Here is a 20,032-nt window from a genome sequence, read left to right on the forward strand (position 1 = left end):
AAGCGGCATGGAAAATGAATGAATGAATGCTAAGCAGGCACCATTGACTTGCCCTAGCTTAGCCACTCTGGAGCCCTGAAACTAACAAACTGCACGGAATTTGTTGAAATCAAATCCATCGACTTATTAAACCCCCCGCTAACTTGACGATGTCCAAAATTCTGAACTTCCCCTTTAAATTCATTTATAGGTATTACAATTCAATTACATGCAACTATATTTTTCAGCTACCAGAGGGGGCACCTCCCCCACTCAATCTCCCCCTTTGTTCAGACAAAAGTTACAGCCCAGTCACATTGTAAAAACCGCACAGCTGAACCAAAACCAGCCCAAATCACAACCTCATGTTCAAGATAAGATGTTTCCCTTAAAAACTAATCTATATTTTGATACTATTACCAGGGGGAAAAAAAATAATCAACAGTTGGGAGGCAGACGTTGAAGCTTTGATCTTGCCAGGAAAGCTTGGGAACGCTACCTTCAAAGGCACCAAATGCGTCAATCATCGTTTAGCTTGTTAAATGCCAGCGGTAGTGTGCTGTGGCAACTCGTGTGTTTGTGTGCGTAAGTCAGCAGCTGTTCTCAGCAGCGCGTGCGGATTTGAGTGGACTCACTCAATGAAGCATTTAATTATGACAAGCAGTTGTCTATGTTGTTCTTGTTTTTAAATAATTCACATTATTAAGGTGGCAAGGTGGGACAGTAACATGTTTAAAACTTTTCTTTTAACAACACTTTTTTTTCAGTATAGACTCTGTATCGGCACAATCAAAATCCGGTGACTGAGACTCAGGTGCAAAAATAATTGATCGGGACATCCCTAATTACCATTTAACCAATCCGATGACGGGGTGAATACTAGTACAGGAGACAGCAGGCAGTAGAGAGAGGCGTGGCTGCATCTGAACCGGAATAACCCAGTTATAAAGTGAATTTTTCATATGAGCCCGTCAGATTAAAAAAAAAAAAGTCAACTTTCAAAATATCAGCGCCGATAATCAGCCTGGCAAATAATCGCTCTATCTCTAGCAAACACATGAGTAAATATTGAGCTATAGTTTTATTAATATTTCTGCCCGACACTTGTGTGCTGGTCGTCACGTTACATCTATTAATTGATTTGTGGCAAGCGGCTAGCTTGTTCAACAGGTGGGACTGGGCAGTCGGCTAATTTAGCATCGGTCAGACAAAGCTTACTTCACCAAACAAATAGTTTCGACTCATTATATGTTACCTGCATAGGAGGTGTAAGTGTGTGTGTGTTGAAGACGCTGCTGACGCAATCCCGCCTTCATGTTCTTTCTGCGTATTCACGTTGACAAATAATGATTAACAAACTGACATTCTTCACTTGGAGTACAGTGGTCCCTAACTTAAAATTTTAGGGGCACGAGCAGAAGATTCAGGGGCACGCGCTGTAAATCAACATTCAAATTTGTCCTCTAATTTTCACTGTTTAATCGATAAATATTTTCATAATAAAAGTATAAAACTACAAACTTATGAATAGGGCTGCAACTAACGATTATTTTTATAATCAATTAATTGAACGATTAAGTCAATGATTAATTGATTCATTGGATAAATGCCCCCTTTTTCAATGACCATCACAATTTACTTGACGTTGTTTTAGGCATGTTGTAAGCAGTGTTGTCAGTAACGCGTTAGTAACGCGGAACTGTAATCTGATTACTTTCTTTCAGTAACGAGTAATCTAAAGCGTTCATTTTTCTACACCACTAATCTGACTAAAGTTAGTTTCCTTAGTGTCTCTGCGTTACTATTTTTTCATTGTCTCATAATGTATGTAGAATGAAGAATATTGTAGTCGTGTACAAATGCTAAAATAAAAGGTTCCCAGTACGTGTTTCCATGACAACCTCTCAGCTAGTTCCTGTTTTGGTCTCGCGTCGCATGTGTTGTGGGACTGAGAAAGGCATGGGCCAGGCGGGTGGACATTCGAGCCGAGTGTTGAGACGTTCCGAGGGAATGTTGATCTGTGGATATCCGTGAATGAAGGTGAGTATTTTTCCTTCATTCTGGAAGGTATTAGCAAAAGGTTGGACCCCCTACATGCGCGGCCGTTTTGTAGCTTTGCCGTAGCAACGACGGGAAGTCATCGCTCCAAGTTGGCAAGCTTTGTTTACATCATATGCGTGTTGCACATTTATGCCGTGAGATGATGTGTTCGTTTAGCATCTGTGGGATGTGTTGTAAGTCCGATTGAGTGTAAAGTGCTTAGTTGCCGCCACGTTTTGTGGCCAAATTGACCGCGTGTGTGTTGAGAGGAGTGCTTTCGGGTTGTGCACGCACATCCACGTCCACCACCACCTTTGTGTTTATTGCACTTTACAATCCACTTGTGTGTTGTTGATTATTGTGCAGTCAGTTTGCATTGTTTTACATTGGCACTGAACCATAACTCGAAATTCAGAAGTTTTTACATTAGGCTTAATCTTAAGAGTTAGCGGGGTTTAATTGGTTGGTGGAGTTGATTTCAACAAATTCCAAGCAGTTTTTCAGATATTTGTTAGTTTCAGGGCTCCGGAGTGGCTAAGCTAGCGCGAGTCAACAGTGCTTATGTGAAAAATTCTGATATTCCCCTTTAAATTCAATCATCGGAAAGTCAATTACATGTGATGACATTTTTCTGTTGTCATTCTTATGTTGAGGCGGCAATGGGAGAAAAATGGGTAAAAAGTAAATGATAGATTACTTTAAAAGTAACTTAGTTACTTTGATAATGAAGTAATCAAACTAGATTACTTTTTTGAAACGTAATCAGTAATCCGTAATTAAATTACTTTTTCAAGTAATCTGTGACAACACTGGTTGTAAGTAACAATGAAGACTAAATGAATGACCGCCTTTTGACTTAACTGCAGTCTACATGGTATCTACTTGTTAAAGTATTTAATAAAGGTTCTGAGTATAAAACATAACATAAGCAGTCCTGTTCATTCAAGTAAAAAAAGTGCTGCTGATTGACATTTTTTATCTTGTATGCAAAGCACTTATACAAATTGTGTCATTGACTCATTTATTTTTTTCAAAGAAACTAAACAACAAAATTGAATAAGCAGGTGGCAGACTGTCATGAATCTGTTTTCTTTCTCAAAAAGTTGTTCATAAATACAATCCAAACCCAATTCCAAAGCACTCTCTCTTGTATGACGATTTAGTTTGAATGAGAGCCTGTGTTGAAAAGAGACTAAGTCTGAACTGTTATATAAATGGGATTATGTGTGTGCTTTCTTCATATAAAGAAATGAGACTTTACCATCTAACCATAACTTAAGTGCTATTATTATTCTCCTAAACATAATACAAACGGACACTTGAGACCCTAATTAGCATTATCGCTAACTTGCTTAGCACTTTGTGCTAAGTAGTAACGTCTCATCAACAAAGGAAACAAACAATACAATTGGCTTCATTTACTCACCTCTGACGGAGGCACACTGGCTCTAACAACACAAAAGACAATCAAAGTCTTGACACTTCATAAAGTCAGCCAACCAACCTGAAAGGAGCAGACGAGCCGTGAACTCTCTCTCTCCCTTGCTGTAATCACTGGCACGCGCACAGCCTCACTTCAAAATCAATGATCAAATTTGTTGGCAACTAACTTATTAATCAATTTTAACGTATTTAAACGATTAGTTGTTGCAGCCTTAGTGATAACAATTTATGTCATATCGCCTAGGCCTAACGTTACGTCACCAAAAGCCGAAAGACCTTAAAATGCAACAACTTTGGCTCCACGTAACATCAAAATAAGCAATAAAACTACTTTTCTCTCATGAATTATGATTTGATTTTATTACCAATTTTATGTGACTAATTAACAGGAAGTGAAAAAAACAAAAAGGAATGATTGAAAATGTTCAGGAAGTGACCCTGGACTAGGCATGTGCCGGTATGAGATTTTGACAGTATGATAACCTTAAAGTGCCTTTGACACCATAAAGAAATCTTAATTAGCATTATTATTGGAAGGAAAATCATACTTTGAGACGATTCGACTATATACAACAATTTAGCAAAGCGCAGGTGAAAAAAAGAGTCTTTTAATCTGCCGATTACCCCCGCCTGTCATTATCACGCTCTGGCGCCTCCACCTGAGTGATAACGTCGGCAGAGTAATGATTTCAGAATTCAGCCCAACGGAGAAGGAAGCGTTTTCTGGGATTCTGGTTCAAGTGTGTATCTTTCAAGTGATATTTTCAATGCAGAGGAAGCCTGTGGTGGCATACAGCCATATACTGTATTTTTTGGACTACAAGTCGCACCTGACTATAAGTCGCACCAGCCATAAAATGGCCAACCAAGAGAAAAAAAAACATATATAAGTCGCACCGGAGTATAAGTTGCATTTTGGGGGGAAATTTACTTGATAAAATCCAACACATAGAACAGATATGTCATTTTGAAAGACAATTTAATATAAAAATACGATAGAGCAGAGGTCACAGAACCGCGGACCTCGGTTTGATGCAGAAAACAGAGTGTTTAAGGAGGAGTGGACCAACACATTTTTGTTCATTTTACCTGGCGGCAGCACAAGACCGCTATGGCTCATCTGTTCAGAGACGGTAGCGCTTGTAAAGAGCAGCAATTTGATGAGACGAAGCACGCAGCTTTTTCGCAAAGTTTCCCTATGAACTCTGCCATCGGTTCTCAAAAAATAGCGGAATTAAGGGCTCAATATGATCGCACCTCAAGGCTCATGGTTCATTAATTCACTGCACAGCAACGTGCAAATGAATGCTCACTCAGAATAGTGTGGATATTGGGTCAAAACAAAAAGTCTTTCAGTGACGCACCGATTGTCAAAGATCGTATGAGTGCAGTTGCTGAAACTTTGCTTCATGGAAAGCAAAAAGAAGAGGTCTGTCAAAAAATAAAGCAAGTCCCCCTGTCAGCATCCTCAATAAATTTTTTTTTTTTTTTAAAGTCTTGAACATGCTCTTACAGTATGTTGCTATTTAATGATTCAATTAAAGCACTTTTTTAGTTTTATGCACCTTTTATATATTATTTACATTTATGAATGTTGTAATTATCAGCATGGCCACGTAAAGATACGTCTGTATTTTTTGGAAAAAAAGAAGCATTAGAAATATTTCCGGACCCGAGATTGTTGTAATTTTTTAATTTCGGACCCAGAGGATTTTTAATTCATTACCCCCTGCTATAGAGAATAACATGCTGAATAAGTGTACAGTGTACAGTGCATTAACAACAAAATGCAATTATACTGTCCTCACCAGGAAGCTACGGCTCGGTCCTGGCTATACAGCTAGCTAAATTCCCAAATGACGATGCTGGACGTCCGTATAACTTGCTGAATAAATTTCGTCCACGATACCAAACGGGTTCGCAACAACGTAAATAAATGATAATTAGGTGCTATTACTGCAATGACACTAACGGTTAGCATATGTTCGCTAGCATTAGCACATCGTTCAAACAACCATACAACTGGCTATAAGTGTCCGATCGCGGGTGTAAAACACACAACAACAACAGAAAAGATCCACACAGGCGTTGCTTCGTAGAGATATTTTACAAGCATAAACAATGAACATAGGTTTGCAGCCGTGTCTCTCTCTCGCCCACTCACTCAGAGACGCTGTGTAGCTGTCCGTCTTCTTCTGGCGTGTGAGCGCTCTTCTTCGCCGTAAACAAGTGCGAGTGCGCCCTCATGTGGGTGTAAAAGCGCCACAAACTAAAAGCATGCATTTCAGTATAAAAAAAGTCAATAATACAATTGAACACACATTGCCAAAAGCAGAACGCGAACGTGGCCATAGCTATTAAGAGTTATTCAGATAACTATAGCATAAAGAACATGCTAACAAGTTTATCAAACCATCAGTGTCACTCCAAACACCAAAATAACAAGTGAAATGATATCATAATGTGTTAATAATTTCACAAATAAGTCGCTTCTGAGCGTAAAGTCGCACGCACCCCCAACCAAACTATGAAAAAAACTGAGACTTATAGTCCGAAAAATACGGTACTGTATGTTTGAATCGTATTTGGAGGAGGAGGAAGATTCAGAACTACAACAAATGAGGCTTACTGTAAAATGTCATCATTGTTTTCTCTCTACTCCAATATTTTTATAGGATATTCTTTGGCTCTAAGTATTTTTCACCGATTGCTAAATAAATAGTTTGGTCATGACAAATAACAGTCTTGTGCTAAATGGAATATGAAATATTAAAAATGCATTTATTCTGTACGATAGGGCTAAATTACCGCATAATGGTCAAAACTGCTGACTTCTTAAACCTCCCAAACGGTATTTTATGCCACTGGAGTCAGTGCGGCTCTTGTCATTTCCCTCCCGGCGACTCGGAGACGGAGGAACAAGCGTAAACAAAAGAAAGCGTAAAAGCTAGGCTACATGCTAATCAGAAGCGAGCGGCTCTTCCAAGTCTTTTTCGCCTTTCGAAAAGGAGTCGGAGGACGTACGTTACACACGGCGGCGAGGTTGACAGCCTTCACCGATCGAGCCTTCAGTTTCGGCTCGTCCTTCCCCTGTTGCGGCCCCGGCAGGAGTGCTCATTGGTGGGGACGCATGAATATAATGTTAAAATTAGGGTTGTTCCGATCATGTTTTTTTGCTCCCGATCCGATCCTGATCGTTTTAGTTTGAGTATCTGCCGATCCCAATATTTCCCGATCCGATTGCGTTTTTTTTTTTTTTTTTTTTGCTCCCGATTCAATTCCAATCATTCCTGATAATTTTTCCCGATCATATACATTTTGGCAATGCATTAAGAAAAAAATGAATAAAACTCGGACGAATATATACATTCAACATACAGTACATAAGTACTGTATTTGTTTATTATGACAGTAAATCTTCAAGATGGCATTTACATTATTAACATTCTTTCTTTGAGAGGGATCCACGGATAGAAAGACTTGTAATTCTTAAAGGATAAATGTGAGTTTGTATATTGTGACTAAATATTGCCATTGAGTGTATTTGTCGAGCTTTCAGTAAATGATACTGTAGCCATTTAACTGTTCTGCCCAAATGCATGATGGGAAGTGCAACCATGACTGTGCGTAGTGGCACCAATTGATACACAGTATCTTCTCTGCGTTGGGAAATAACATAGGGTGTTAAGAAAAAGATCAACTACTTCCATTCCTCCTCACATTGCTTCCCACGATATTTCTAATCGTTGAGAGAGGGATTGTAAGGCTTTAGCCAATTACAATAAGGCTCCAAAGGCTGCCAAAATTCTCCCTACTCATGTTACGCTGCCTTTTAGCTCTATATGTAGGTTAAACGGCGCCATTATTGATTGAACGCGACAATGCGTGAGTGGGTCGTGCAGCGCATGCGTTAATTGCATTAAATATTTTAACGTGATTACATTTTTAAAAATTAATTACCGCAGTTAACGCGATAAATTTGATAGCCCTACTTTAAGCCAAAACTAAAGACTCTGGATGAGTGTAAGACATTTGGTCTGTAACGTTAAATACAATTAGAAAACGATTTAATTAAAAAGTATATATATATTAAAAAAAGGCATGTCCAATATTTTTTTGCCGATTCCGATACTTTGAAAATGACTTGATCGGACCCGATCGATGCTGATCGATCGGGACATCTTTAGTTAAAATAAATAAATACAATAACAATAAATAAATAAATAACTGAAATATTTTAAATAAAATTGAAATAAATTGAATTTACAGACTAAACCCACAGGCACAGCACAAGTTGCTAAACATGAAAAGAAAAATGATTATTTTCCATAAAAAACTAAAACCACTTCTAAATAAAATTTATATATATGCAGTATAAGTATTCGCACTCCTTGTGATTTTACAGGTTCACCCACTTTGAAAATAGGTAGAGATCTGAAATTTCAATCATAGATGCATTTCCACTTATAGAGACATAATAATAAAAAAATCTAGAACTCACATTGTATAGTTTTTCAATCATTTATTTGTAATTTACTGAGGTTCATAAGTATTTGTACCAAGGAGAATCAGCAGTAATTGTGACACTCAAAGAGTTGTCAGTCTACCGTAAACCGTACCCCATATGTAACCACCCACCCACCACCCGGATGAGCTAAATGCAGGGTGTTCCAAAATGTTTGACCCCATTTCATAGGCCAATAATTATGACAATTATCGTTGGAATTACCTCAAATTTTCACAGGTTGTGTAGAAACATTTCAAGTTTTTGTGTGTGACGTTTGGCGTTTCTATCTTTTCAAGTTAAGAAATACCATTCACTTAAAAATAAAAAAAGGCATTTTGCGTGTTCGGGTATGCTCGGACTCAGTCACCGAAGACAGTGCAGCGTGCCTTCTTCACAAATTTTGCAAAGAAGGCACCAACTAAACAACAACACAGAGAATTACAGCTGCACTGGAAACTTACCGAAGACATGCTACAGTGAGTTTGGCACGAGCTTGAATACCTACTGGACGTGTGCAGAGTCACAGGTGGCGCTCATATTGAATATTTATGAAAAACCTGTCATATAATCAACAAATATTTGTACTTTTCTTTGTAAATTTAACCAATAAACTTGTGATCTTCAACATAAAGTGTATTTAGTTTCATTAAGATCCATCAAGTAGTTTCCGAGATGTGCATTTAGAATGGGGTCAACCATTTTGGAACACCCTTTATTGTCACCTGTGCACTCAACAGTCAGTCATAATCCAATGAAAATGTTATTCTGAGCCGATGTTTACAATGGCGGAAGATTTTACAAAAGTGAACTAATCGTGAGGAAACTAGTCTTGGCATGCTAACTAGCCACGTTAAAAGCATCATTAACAAGGTTACGTTGTGGTATTATTTTTACCATCGCTAGGCAGACTAAACACGCTGGAGTGAACTCTCGTAGCTTTCTGGAAACGTTCACAGCGTTTACCTACCTTAAATTTTGTGTAAAGTGACAGATAATGGTCACGTAAATGTGAATTCATGTTGGAGGTGTTGCTTGCACGTCAGCTGTCCTTCCTCCTCGAAGCCGCGGCCGCCTGTTGCACTTGGTAGCCGAAATACATTTTTGAGGGGTAAAAAGTGCTCACATGTAGTTTCGACAGAGACAGCAATGTAACCGACAGACCAAAAACCAGTGGGGGAGGGGTGAGCGCTGCCTCTCCAAGCCATTTCTCACTGCATTTTTGGGACACAAAAAATAGCTAATACCGTACTACGAAACCGTGACGTTTTCATACCACGGTAAACCTTGAAACCGGTAACCGCCACATGCCTACCCCAGACTACCTCAAAATGTGTAGAAAGTGACATTAAAACAAGAAGGAATGAGTGTTGGGAGGACTACATGGAAATTCAACTAGACTTATATTATTACTCTTACCGGAGTCCAACTTTTGGCCACTGCGCCAACAGGATTGAGCGGGATCGCTCGGCCAATGTGTCCGCCGAGAGGCCCCGGCTGCACAGGAAGCTGAGCGAGGGAGACGCCTGCTCGGACAGCCTGTCCGTCGACTCCGTGAGGTCCCTGGGAAGCGTGCTGAGCCCCATCAGAACTCAGGAAGTCAGGAACAGGTACGACTCGTCGACAGCGAGTGGTTAATCCAGACAGATTTCAAAACAGTCCGTCGCCATCTTCGGCTGTTTGTGAGTTCATCTGCTGCATTTGAGGACACCCTGATTCACACTGCTCTTTAACTCCATTGTCAGATTTGGAATTGAATGTACATGGATTCAAGTGGGTGGGAAATCATTTTACTGAAACCTTTTATACAAAAAACAACTACAAGAACATTGCTGAGACTAAAGATTGGGGTGGATAAAATTGCAGAGGGCAAGGTGGTGCTTATTCCAGTTAGGGTAAATCATCCAATTTTCATTCATTTAACATCTATCATGAATGAATTTATTTTCAGGGCTCCAGACTAAACTTTTTTACTAGGAGCACAGTGGGCCCTAACTTAAAATTTAGGGGTGCAAGCAGAAGATTAAACTGTAAATCAACATGCAAAGTTTTCTGTAATTTTCACTGTTTAACCGATAAATACTTTCATAATAAATGCGTAAATGAACCTAAAAGAACAGGAGTGACCAAAAATGTACACTAAGTAAGGGCAATTATGGGTCCTCTTCCTTTGTTTTTTGAAATGACAAATATCAACTTGTAACAAAGTGACACGAGTGTCTTATCTGCCAAGGAGTTTCTTGGAGGGAGGAGGTCTGGGCAGCGGCGCCTTGCTGGGTGTGGAGGAACTCCTGCGCTACTTCCCTGACCGCCGGGTGGGCATCTACGTGGTCACCTGGAACATGCAGGGCGAGAAGGTAGGCAGTGCGCACGCTCTGGACCATTCCCGCAGATGACGCATTCGGCACTCCCGGCGCGCAGGGACTTCCGTCCAACCTGGACGACCTCCTCCTCCCGACTGACTCGGAATTCGCCCAAGACTTTTACATCATTGGAGTTCAAGAGGGATGCCCCGACAGGTACTCCGATCTCAGGGGAGGGGCAACAGGTGCAGGGGTCACGGTTGCCAGATGGGAAAGATAGTTTCCAGCCCGATCACATAGTAAAAACCGCCCAGTTCATTAAAAGCAGGCCAGATGACAACCTCCTATTTAGGATAATGTGTTTCCCTGATGCAACTCAATCTATTATTTTAATATTATAACTAGGACAAAAATAAATGAATCAACAGTGGGAGACAGATTGTAGAGGAATCGTGCTATTTCGTCGATCAGCATTGTGAGATATGTAGTTCCTCTTAAAAGAGGTTCAAACTATTGTGATATTTTAATTTCAGCAGAACACAATAATTAATAACATTTATTTACTCATTCTTCAATGTCAAAATACATATCTGGCAATAGAAATCACTGTCGAGGTACAACTTTGACCTTTTTTTTTTTTTTACCTGAACCGATGGGAAGTACATTGAGAACCGGTTCCTATAGACACCATTCACGTGACGTCACAACTCCACCCCCCTGACTTGTGCCACCATATTGTCCATCAGCACATCGTGTTTACATTTTACCGCTAAGTACATTCCTCCTATTACTGCGTGTTTTTCTGCTTGTCGAAGGAATCAACGCCTAGTAAACGTACCCAAAAACCCTTTACTGACACTCGTTAACATTGATTATTCAAAATGGTGAAGGCATGTGTGGCGGTTGGTTGCAGTAACAGAGAAGATAAACGGTCATTATAGTAGTTACTGTATGGCCATTGTTAAAAGGGCAAATCTCTAAAGCAGCACGATTTGTTTATCCCGGTCCATGATGCGTTTGTGTCGACAGCCGTCTGACAGCGGCGAAAACATCAATAGTCGTGATGCCAACACGATCGCAGACATCATCAGACGGAGACTACGAAGCTCATGGTCGCACAGCAAGAAGGTGAGCGCAACAACAGGTGCTGTGCTGAAAAATAGCAACCCCGCGTGAAATGTCTCCAATGAAGGGAGCGCCCACACGGAAACAACTTTCTTGTACCGTGAATATGTATTATTTTACTCTGCTTGAACTAATAAATCTTGTACTGTGAATATCCATTATTTTACTCTGCTTGAACTAAGCCTGTCGCAATATGCAATAATTCCATTTATCGCACGGTATATAAAAATAAAGGCGATAATTTTTCCACCGCGATTTATCGCCTTGCGTGCACCTGCATGCGCGCTTGCGGCTGACGTGCTGTTAAAAGTTCGGCTTCCTTGTTACCAACTACGCAAAATCCATTTTCGTTCTGGGTCCGGCAAAAAATAGCGCCGGAGCCAATTTGTTCCCATTATACATACAATATACATTCAACGTATACCGGCCGCGTCAGTGCTCCGGATTGACTGCGGACCATCTCCTATGGTTTAGGCTATTTTTTAGTTTAGTGCAGTTTAAGTTTAGGGCAGGTGGAGAAAAAAAAGGTGAGGTGGAGAAAAAAAAGGTGACGCTTACCATTGAAATGAAGATGTGAATGATAGCAAAATATAAGCATGGTGTGTGCATCCATGAACTGGGTCGACAATAGGGCCGTAGAATGCCGATCTCGGTCGGCGGTCCTCCTCCGTTCGCCAGTCTTTATAAGTTAAGGTGACAGTTCTTATTGTCATCGCCAAAGAAATCGCCAGCTGCGTCAGGTTTCTAATAATTTATTCCATCAACTCGCCGAGTGTCCACTGCTGTTGACTCCAGGATCGAAACAGAAAGTAAAATAGCGCTCTCCTGCTCACCGTCAGCCCCATTAGAAGCCGATCCGTTACATTATTACAGGTACTGTACTGTATTATTGTTATTATTGCTATTATTATATTAATCGTTATTCTGATTTTTATTCATATTTTACTTGTTTTGCTCTTTGTAATTGCTATTTGCAATAGTAACAGCAGTATTTACTAAGGATGTAGTGTGGGTTTTTGGGCTGTGGAACGAATTATTGGAATTATAATGTATTCTTATGGGAAAATCCTGCTCGACATACGACCATTTCGACTTACAAACAAGCTCCTGGAACGAATTAACTTCGTCTGTAGAGGAACCACTGTATTACACATGGAACGCCATAGCAGAAGCTGTGAGGGGAAAGGTTTTAATTTGCCTAGATGCTTAAATTATGAAGTGGCATTTTATTTTTTTTTCTTAAAAAACACATTTTATTTCTTCTGTGTTTCTGTGCAGTATTAATATTGTTGTCCTTTACTTAAAAGAGGCATGGTCTATTGTTTTTAGTTGTGATTTCTTAAAAAGTATTTTTGAATTTAAGAGTTAACATTTATTGCGTTTAAATGGGTGTACGTGATCTATTATTATATACTGTATTCTCAGTGTTATTGTAATTTTTTTTTTTTTAATTGGGGGTGCAATAATATCGCATATCGCAATAATTTATTAAATAAATTATCGCACACTAAAATTTGTTATCGCAACAGGCCTAGCTTGAACTAATAAATGTCATGCCTGTGTGATTGTCATTGGGATACGGTCGTGAAAACCTGTAGAGTGACTAATACATTTCTGTTCAAAGATGGTTATGTGGCCCAGTCCACGACTTGTTACTAAAATACAGTACTACTATTTTGTGTAATTTAACTATTTATTTAAAACAGATTTTACAGTCGTAAATCCATTACTGTAATGCGTCCATGAAAATATTTGATGTTTTCACTTAATAAAGCGTTATCAATAAGCTCTCCCGTCAGGGGGGACATTTCACACGAAGCGGCTATTTTTCGGCACACACCGGCCCGTTGTCAAACCGCCGATCAAGTTTCATTTTACAATCGTGACAACGGTGACGCTCAGCTGCCCAAATGTCGGTTTATATTCGGGCCGGTGCCGATTTTGGGTACCCGACTCCTCATCGTGACATAAACTGGAGTATGATTGGAAATTTTGTGGTCTCAGGACGAGATCTGACGCACGGGACGGGACCGGATGGGAGGAAACATCGATTTGGGCATCAAACACGGATCTGGCGACTGGATCGACCGAAGCTTTTCCAAATAACTGCTTTTATACAGCGTTTTTACAGCTTCTGAAAGCACCGGGGCTTCCATAATTTGCAAGTGAATCCACCTTTAGAAATTACGATCAATGACAATACGGACACACAATGACGAACAATATGGCGGCACAATACAGCGATCACGTGATTGTGTGACGTTGGTGATTGGGGTCTATAGAGAACCGGTTCCGTGTGTTTCACTTCCATGGAATCGTTTGGCAGTTTAGCAACGATTCTCTTATCGATTCCAACCAGCAGGAATTACGTCAAGTAATTTACGCATTCTACACACAGTCGAATCAGCAAGTAAGACTACTTGATTACTCAAAGAGTGACCACTCACCAAGTATGATCTGAAGAGTCATCGCCGGGTGATTTTGCATTGATATTCACAGGCTAGGTCATTCTTCATGAGATGGGTCTATCGTATTCCTCGTCGAATACTCTATAAGAATAATATAATATACAACATACATTTATGCGACTAAAATAATCCTAAACAATTTTGTTAGCAATTTTAATACTCCTGTTAGAAAGGTTCCTTGGGTATGCGTTCGTTCCCATTGCAAACAGTCAGTTACTTCCTGTTATTGTCCTACGTCGCATGTGCTGCTTATTCTGGGACCGAGAATAGGCGTAAGGGGCGCATTTCGAGCACAGTGCGGCGACCTGTTAATCTCTGCGTCCATGAACGAATGTAAGTATCTCCTCTTCATGTCATAAAGTTCTTATGATAAGTTAGAGCCGTTATCAGCGCAACCGTTTTGTGTTTTTATTGTTACGTCGGCTGGTTGCTCCCGCTTGTCCTCGCTGCGTCGAGGAGAGCGTTCAGTGTTTCCCACAGGATTTTAGGAGACTGTGGTGGGAGGGTCTCTGACCCTCTGGGTAGGGTGTGTGTGTACATTTTCAAGCCTGGTGTATCTCTTCAGGGCATTTTGAGACCACTGAATGTAATATAAATTGCTGTATGCGGTGTCGCCGGATCGCGCCGAATGCAGCAGACAGTAGTCCCGTAGCCTGGTACACCAGGCAATATGTTCCAATCCGCGGTAAATTCGGTTTTACATGACCAAAACCACATCGAGTCGCTAAAACCAACAGTCTGTCTCGCGCTAGCCATGTTGAATATGTTGAAATGTCTCTCGCTAGTTTCTTGTCGCTTAACCGACGTCGCGTCAGCCCGTCGCTGATTGGCCCGCTCCGCCGTCTATTTGCTGTGGCTGGCTCCGCCCTGGAATTTTTTTTCTGCTTAATGGGGGCCAGACTCATACTCTCATAGCCAGGCATGAAAATGGGTCAGGGGTTAAAAAGGTGAGAAGGGTGTGGAGGAAATATGTTCCAGTACACTGTACACCCCAACAAAATATTGAGCTCTGTCGACCCACACTGTGTTTCAGCAGGGCCGTGCAGAGACCGGTGGAGGGACGGGTGCTCGTAGATCAAAAGGGGCACATGAACAAGTATTTAATACACCTTAAAACAACATAACTTCAATTTTAACCAGCTTTAGATAATAATTGGCTGCGACTGTGACATACTTTAATTGGGAGGGGGCAACAGTGAATAGAAATCAAAACTGTCATCAACACTTTCTGGCTGTGACTCAGTCAGTCTGCCTATTTTCTTCCTTCAACCTCTGCATCAAAACTTCCTTCCTCAACTTGTTCATCTGAGAACAAACCACATCAGATGGTCACTGAGCCACCAACAGCACAGTTTTCTTAAAACTATTATTTCATTATTATCCATACTTAACAACTCTAGCACCTAATGATTAATAAAGCAATGACATAAAATCTTATAGAAAAATAACATTGTAATTGTGTTTTTATTAGGGCCCGAGCACTAAGCGTGCGAAGGCCCTATTGTTTTGCAAAGGATTATTTATTTATTTATTTTTATTTTCAGGGCAAATGAAAACGGCCAATTTGAAGGCCTGAACATGCACGAAAAGTCACCAAAATTTGCACATACGTGCGGAAATTTGTAAATTTCAATAATTTTGCAACGTTGCAAAAAAATCTAACAAAATGGCTCAGTGGCGCCCCCTTGAAATTTTAAAATTGGCCTATAACATTAGGGTCTGTCAGCGTAGAGCAATGACATTTGGGGAGTCTATACCTTGTCCAAAACCGCTCCAAAAAAGCATTGGCACCCATATTCCAAACCCAACAGGAAATCGGTTATTTTGGATCAAATATTAAATTTTTGTCGATTTACAGGGTGCACATTTGAGACCTTTTCGCCGAGGGAGTTAGTTGGATCATCTTCAAAATTGGTGAGACTGTTCAGGAGACATATGAAATCTTTTTTTGAAAATGGTGCGTTTTCATTCACGGGTCTGACCTGGGCGTGGTGCCAAAGTCGGCCATTTTTTCGGCAAAATGACAAATTCAGTAAATGACTAATAGTTCCTTGACACAGCGTTCAATCTTTTTCATATCTGGCATGTATGTGCGGTATCCCACCCTTAACACGACTGCATTGAAATATTACCCATTAGCACCTAATGGAAATGCCTTTCTTTACGAGACAGGTTCCTCCTTCAAGGGAAAAAAATCTGTTGACCTTAAACCTGCATCAGGGGAGCCATAACACCTGTGTTCAGGTGCCTGATGAAAAATATTGAGGTTTCGTTGAAGCGGCGGGGTCCAAACAGGAAAGTGAAAATGACCGTCAACAATTTCTCTCGCTAAAAATTTTGAACAGTCATAACTCAGCAGATATACATTTCTGCGCCAAACTTCCCGTACTTGTTGAGAGTCATACCCTGAAGACTCTTGTAAGGGTCATTTGCATCAACTCTACAGTGCCAACTAGTGGCGACAGAAATGAGTCTTAAAACAGGCCTTTCCTATTGGGTTTTTTCAACGTAGAGCAATGAAATTTGGGGAGTCCATACTTTATGCAAAACTGTTCCCAAAAGTCTCTTGCACCCATTTTCCAAATCCAACAGAAAATTGGGTATTTTGGATCGCATGTGAAATTTTTATCCATTTGTAGTACAGTTTATATTTGGAGGCCTGAACATGCACAAAAACTCACCAAATTTTGCACATACATGCGGCTTTGCATGGATTTTGATAATCTTGCAACGTTACATAAAAATGTAACAAAATAGCTCAGTGGCGCCCCCTTGAATTCTTCAAAAAGGCGTTTCCTATTAGGTTTTTTTAACGTAGGGCAATGAAATTTGGGGAGTCGATACCTTGTGCAAAACTGCTCTAAAAAGTCTCTTGAACCCATATTCCAAACCCAACAGGAAATCGGGTATTTTGGATCGAATGTGAAATTTTTATCAATTAACAGGGTGCACATTTGAGACCTTGTCACAGAGGGAGTTAGTTGGATCATCTTCAAAATTGATGAGACTATTCAGGAGACATAGGAGATCTAAAATTTTCAAAATGGTGCGTTTGGATCATCTTCAAAATTGATGAGACTATTCAGGAGACATAGGAGATCTAAAATTTTCAAAATGGTGCGTTTTTATTCATGGGTCTGACCTGGGCGTGGTGCCAAAGTCGGCCATTTTTTTTGGCAAAATGACAAATTCAGTAAAAGACTAATAACTCCTTGACACAAAGTTCAATCTTTTTCATATCTTGCATGTATGTGCGGGATCCCACCCTTAACACGAGTGCATTGAAACATTACCCATTAGGCCTAGCGCCCCCTAGTGGGAACAGGAAATGCCTTTTTTTTTTTACTAAACAGGCTCCTCCTCCAAGGAAAAAGATATATTCACCTGAAACCTGCATCAGGGGAGCCATAAGACATTTGTTCAGGTGCCTGATGAAAAATACTGAGGTTTGGTTGAAGCAGAAGAGTCCAACAGGAGAAGTGAAAATGAGTGAAGCGATTTTATCTCACCACAAGTTTTGAACAGTCATAACTTCTACAACATATCTGCGCCAAACATCTCGTGCTTGTTGAGTCATACTCTGAAGGGTCCTGTAGGGGTCATTTGCATCAACCCTACAGCGCCAACTAGTGGCAATAGAAAGTCACTCGTTTTTCCAATACATGTCCAGTTCTTTTCAGGTTGGTCATTGTAGTTTCAAGACATTTTGAAATACTTATTTTTACGGCCCATGTCCACATGTCTGTCTGTTGCCGTGACGACCCTTTGTTCGCCATTAAAAGAAAATATTTTTTTTCAGAGACTCAGGCAGCTTATAGAGCCACAGAATTTGGCACACATGGTCGAATTGGCCCAGTTAGAAGATTCATTTTGGTTTTGAATAAGGGCTTGGCTGCGCAGCTCAGTAGTGGCTCCTTTTTTGTAGTACTCTCTCCACTAGGGGTTTTTATCTCTTAGGTGGTTGAATGTAAAGAGGCGACTTTCGAGCATGTTAGGTTCTAATGAGAGGATTAGAGAGGAGGATCTGCCACCACCCTGACCTGCACACTGTCCGAGTTGCGTGACGTCCGAGTTGCGCTAGATTGCGAGGGCCCGTTCAGTCCTGCTTGCAGGCCTAGTTGTATTTAATACCCGACTATCCTTGCAAACTTGTTCTTAACAGGTCTGCTATTTACCCAGCTGATGAGGTATCCACTGCCTTTAGCAGCCTCATCTACCTCCTTTTTTTTATCCCTCAATCTCCCTTCCCTACGAGGCATGTCTATGTAATGAAATATAAATATTTAAAAAAACAAAAAAACAGACTCCCCGGTGGCTTTTAGTTTTAAAGCTTTCTTAATTTCTTTCTCTCTCAATAACGATGGAGGTAGATTTGTGTTTTTATTATTCAATCAAAAAAAAAAAGTTACTTCTATCAAAAACAAGGTTGCTTCAATCAAAATACAGTATATACTTTTAATCCACAAAAAGTCACTTCAATAAAAAAAATTGTTTTTGATTGCAAAAATAAATTTGAGACAAAAAAAGCATTTGAAAACTTTTTCTTGATTGAAACAAATTTTTCCATTGAAATAATGTTGTTTTGCGTTTGGGCCACATTTTGGCCAGGACATTTGTGTCTTTATTATTCAATCAAATAAGTTGCTTCAAACAAAAAAATATATATAAAAAGAAAAACTTTGCACATGTGTCAATCACCGTTTACCAAATCCTGAGAGGGTTTGAGTAGACTCACTATGAAGCATTTAATAAAGCCAAGCATTTTCTTACTACTTTATTCTTGTTTAAAAATAATTCGGTGGGGTAGTAACATGTTTAAAACTTATCATAATTCTTACATCTTGAAGTGCTTGAAAACCATTTATAAATGATACTTTGGTGAAAAAAGTGAAAAAACATATCTTATATATATGTATCTTTTTTCCATTGTAAAATCTGAATAAATGCATTGAACACGCACAAAAAAAATGGGGTGGGGGGGTTACTTCGCGGTTTTCACTTATTGCGGCGGGTTCTGGTCCCCATTAACCGCGAAAAACGAGGGATCCCTGTATTTCTGAAAAGCTTTAAGAAGCAGGACTCATTCCCACCACTCGTCGGGCCGGTGTTGTGCCGACACCGGCCGTCAGCTCAAGTCCCAGCCGAAAATAACGCGTCTCAGGCGGACGACGGGAGCGATGCGAGGCGCCCCCTCCGTCCGAGAGCATGCCGCTTAATTTGACTCAACAGTGTGTTTCTTCGTTTATATTACCGCTAAATACACAAGCTTGACGCCAATTTAACGGGAGCTACTTTTTTTTCATGGGAGATTTGGCTAGCTCTGGCAGTGTTCAACGCAAGCTGCAACGAATGGCAGTAACTTTTTTATATCGCAAAATGTGAAAACGATTGAAACCATTACTCACCAAATTCAATCTGCTGGCAAATACAGGCAAGCGTGTATGCTGCGCTCTGGTCTGCCCCGGTGTGGATAAGGCCTGCTTTTTGTTTTCGCAGCTTTGCAATGCAACCAAAGGCTCTCCGAGCACTCTATGTACACGTAGGGAGTGCACGCGTTTGGAATAATGGAACGCAGCTTGGGCCGATGATTGGTTGTCGTCAGCGAAGCATCTAGAAGGATTTGCTGACTGTCCAAGTGTCACTTTTTTAAAGAACCTATTTCTTAAGTGCTCAGTTTACGTACTAAGTTAATCACATGATGATAATAATAATAATAATAATTAAATAAAACCTCCCGACCCCCCCCCTCCTCCCAAAAAGAATTTCTCCTCGGATCTACGCAATTCACGTAGGTCGCCCTTTTTGACTTCAAAACGGCGAATTTCACCGAAAGGTGAGAGATTTTCATGCCTGCATAGCACAGCTATGAGTCTGGTGTACCAGGCTAGTAGTCGGGTCTATGAGCGCGACCTGTTGGCGCGTGTGTCTGTGTGTGTGCACGCGCGCGCTCTCGCTCGCGCGGGTAGTAGAATGGAGTGGGCTACAGCTGTGTAATCGGCTGACTGACGCATCTGATTATTATCTTTTTTTTTTTTTTTTTTTCCGGCGGGGGGGCAAATGAGAGTCTCGTTCATTGGTGGGAAACACTGGCGTTGTTTACATTATATTCGCATTCCACATTTGTGTTAAGAAGGAATGTGTTAGTTTAGCATCTTAAGATGATGATGTTG

General features: G+C 40.4%; 1 protein-coding gene across 3 annotated transcripts in view; it reads left to right on the plus strand.

Moving 5' to 3' along the window:
• The window catches only part of inpp5e (inositol polyphosphate-5-phosphatase E), a 61,208-nt gene that overhangs the window by 15,358 nt on the left and 25,818 nt on the right, over positions 1-20,032 (plus strand). For all 3 annotated transcript variants that reach the window (XM_057826244.1, XM_057826242.1, XM_057826243.1), the window contains 3 exons: positions 9,418-9,576; positions 10,200-10,323; positions 10,388-10,485. In XM_057826244.1, the coding sequence (XP_057682227.1) occupies positions 9,418-9,576; positions 10,200-10,323; positions 10,388-10,485 (381 nt within the window). The remainder of the gene's footprint in view (positions 1-9,417; positions 9,577-10,199; positions 10,324-10,387; positions 10,486-20,032) is intronic.

The sequence above is a fragment of the Corythoichthys intestinalis genome, chromosome 21, assembly GCF_030265065.1.
Source record: "Corythoichthys intestinalis isolate RoL2023-P3 chromosome 21, ASM3026506v1, whole genome shotgun sequence".
Taxonomy (NCBI): Eukaryota; Metazoa; Chordata; class Actinopteri; order Syngnathiformes; family Syngnathidae; genus Corythoichthys; species Corythoichthys intestinalis.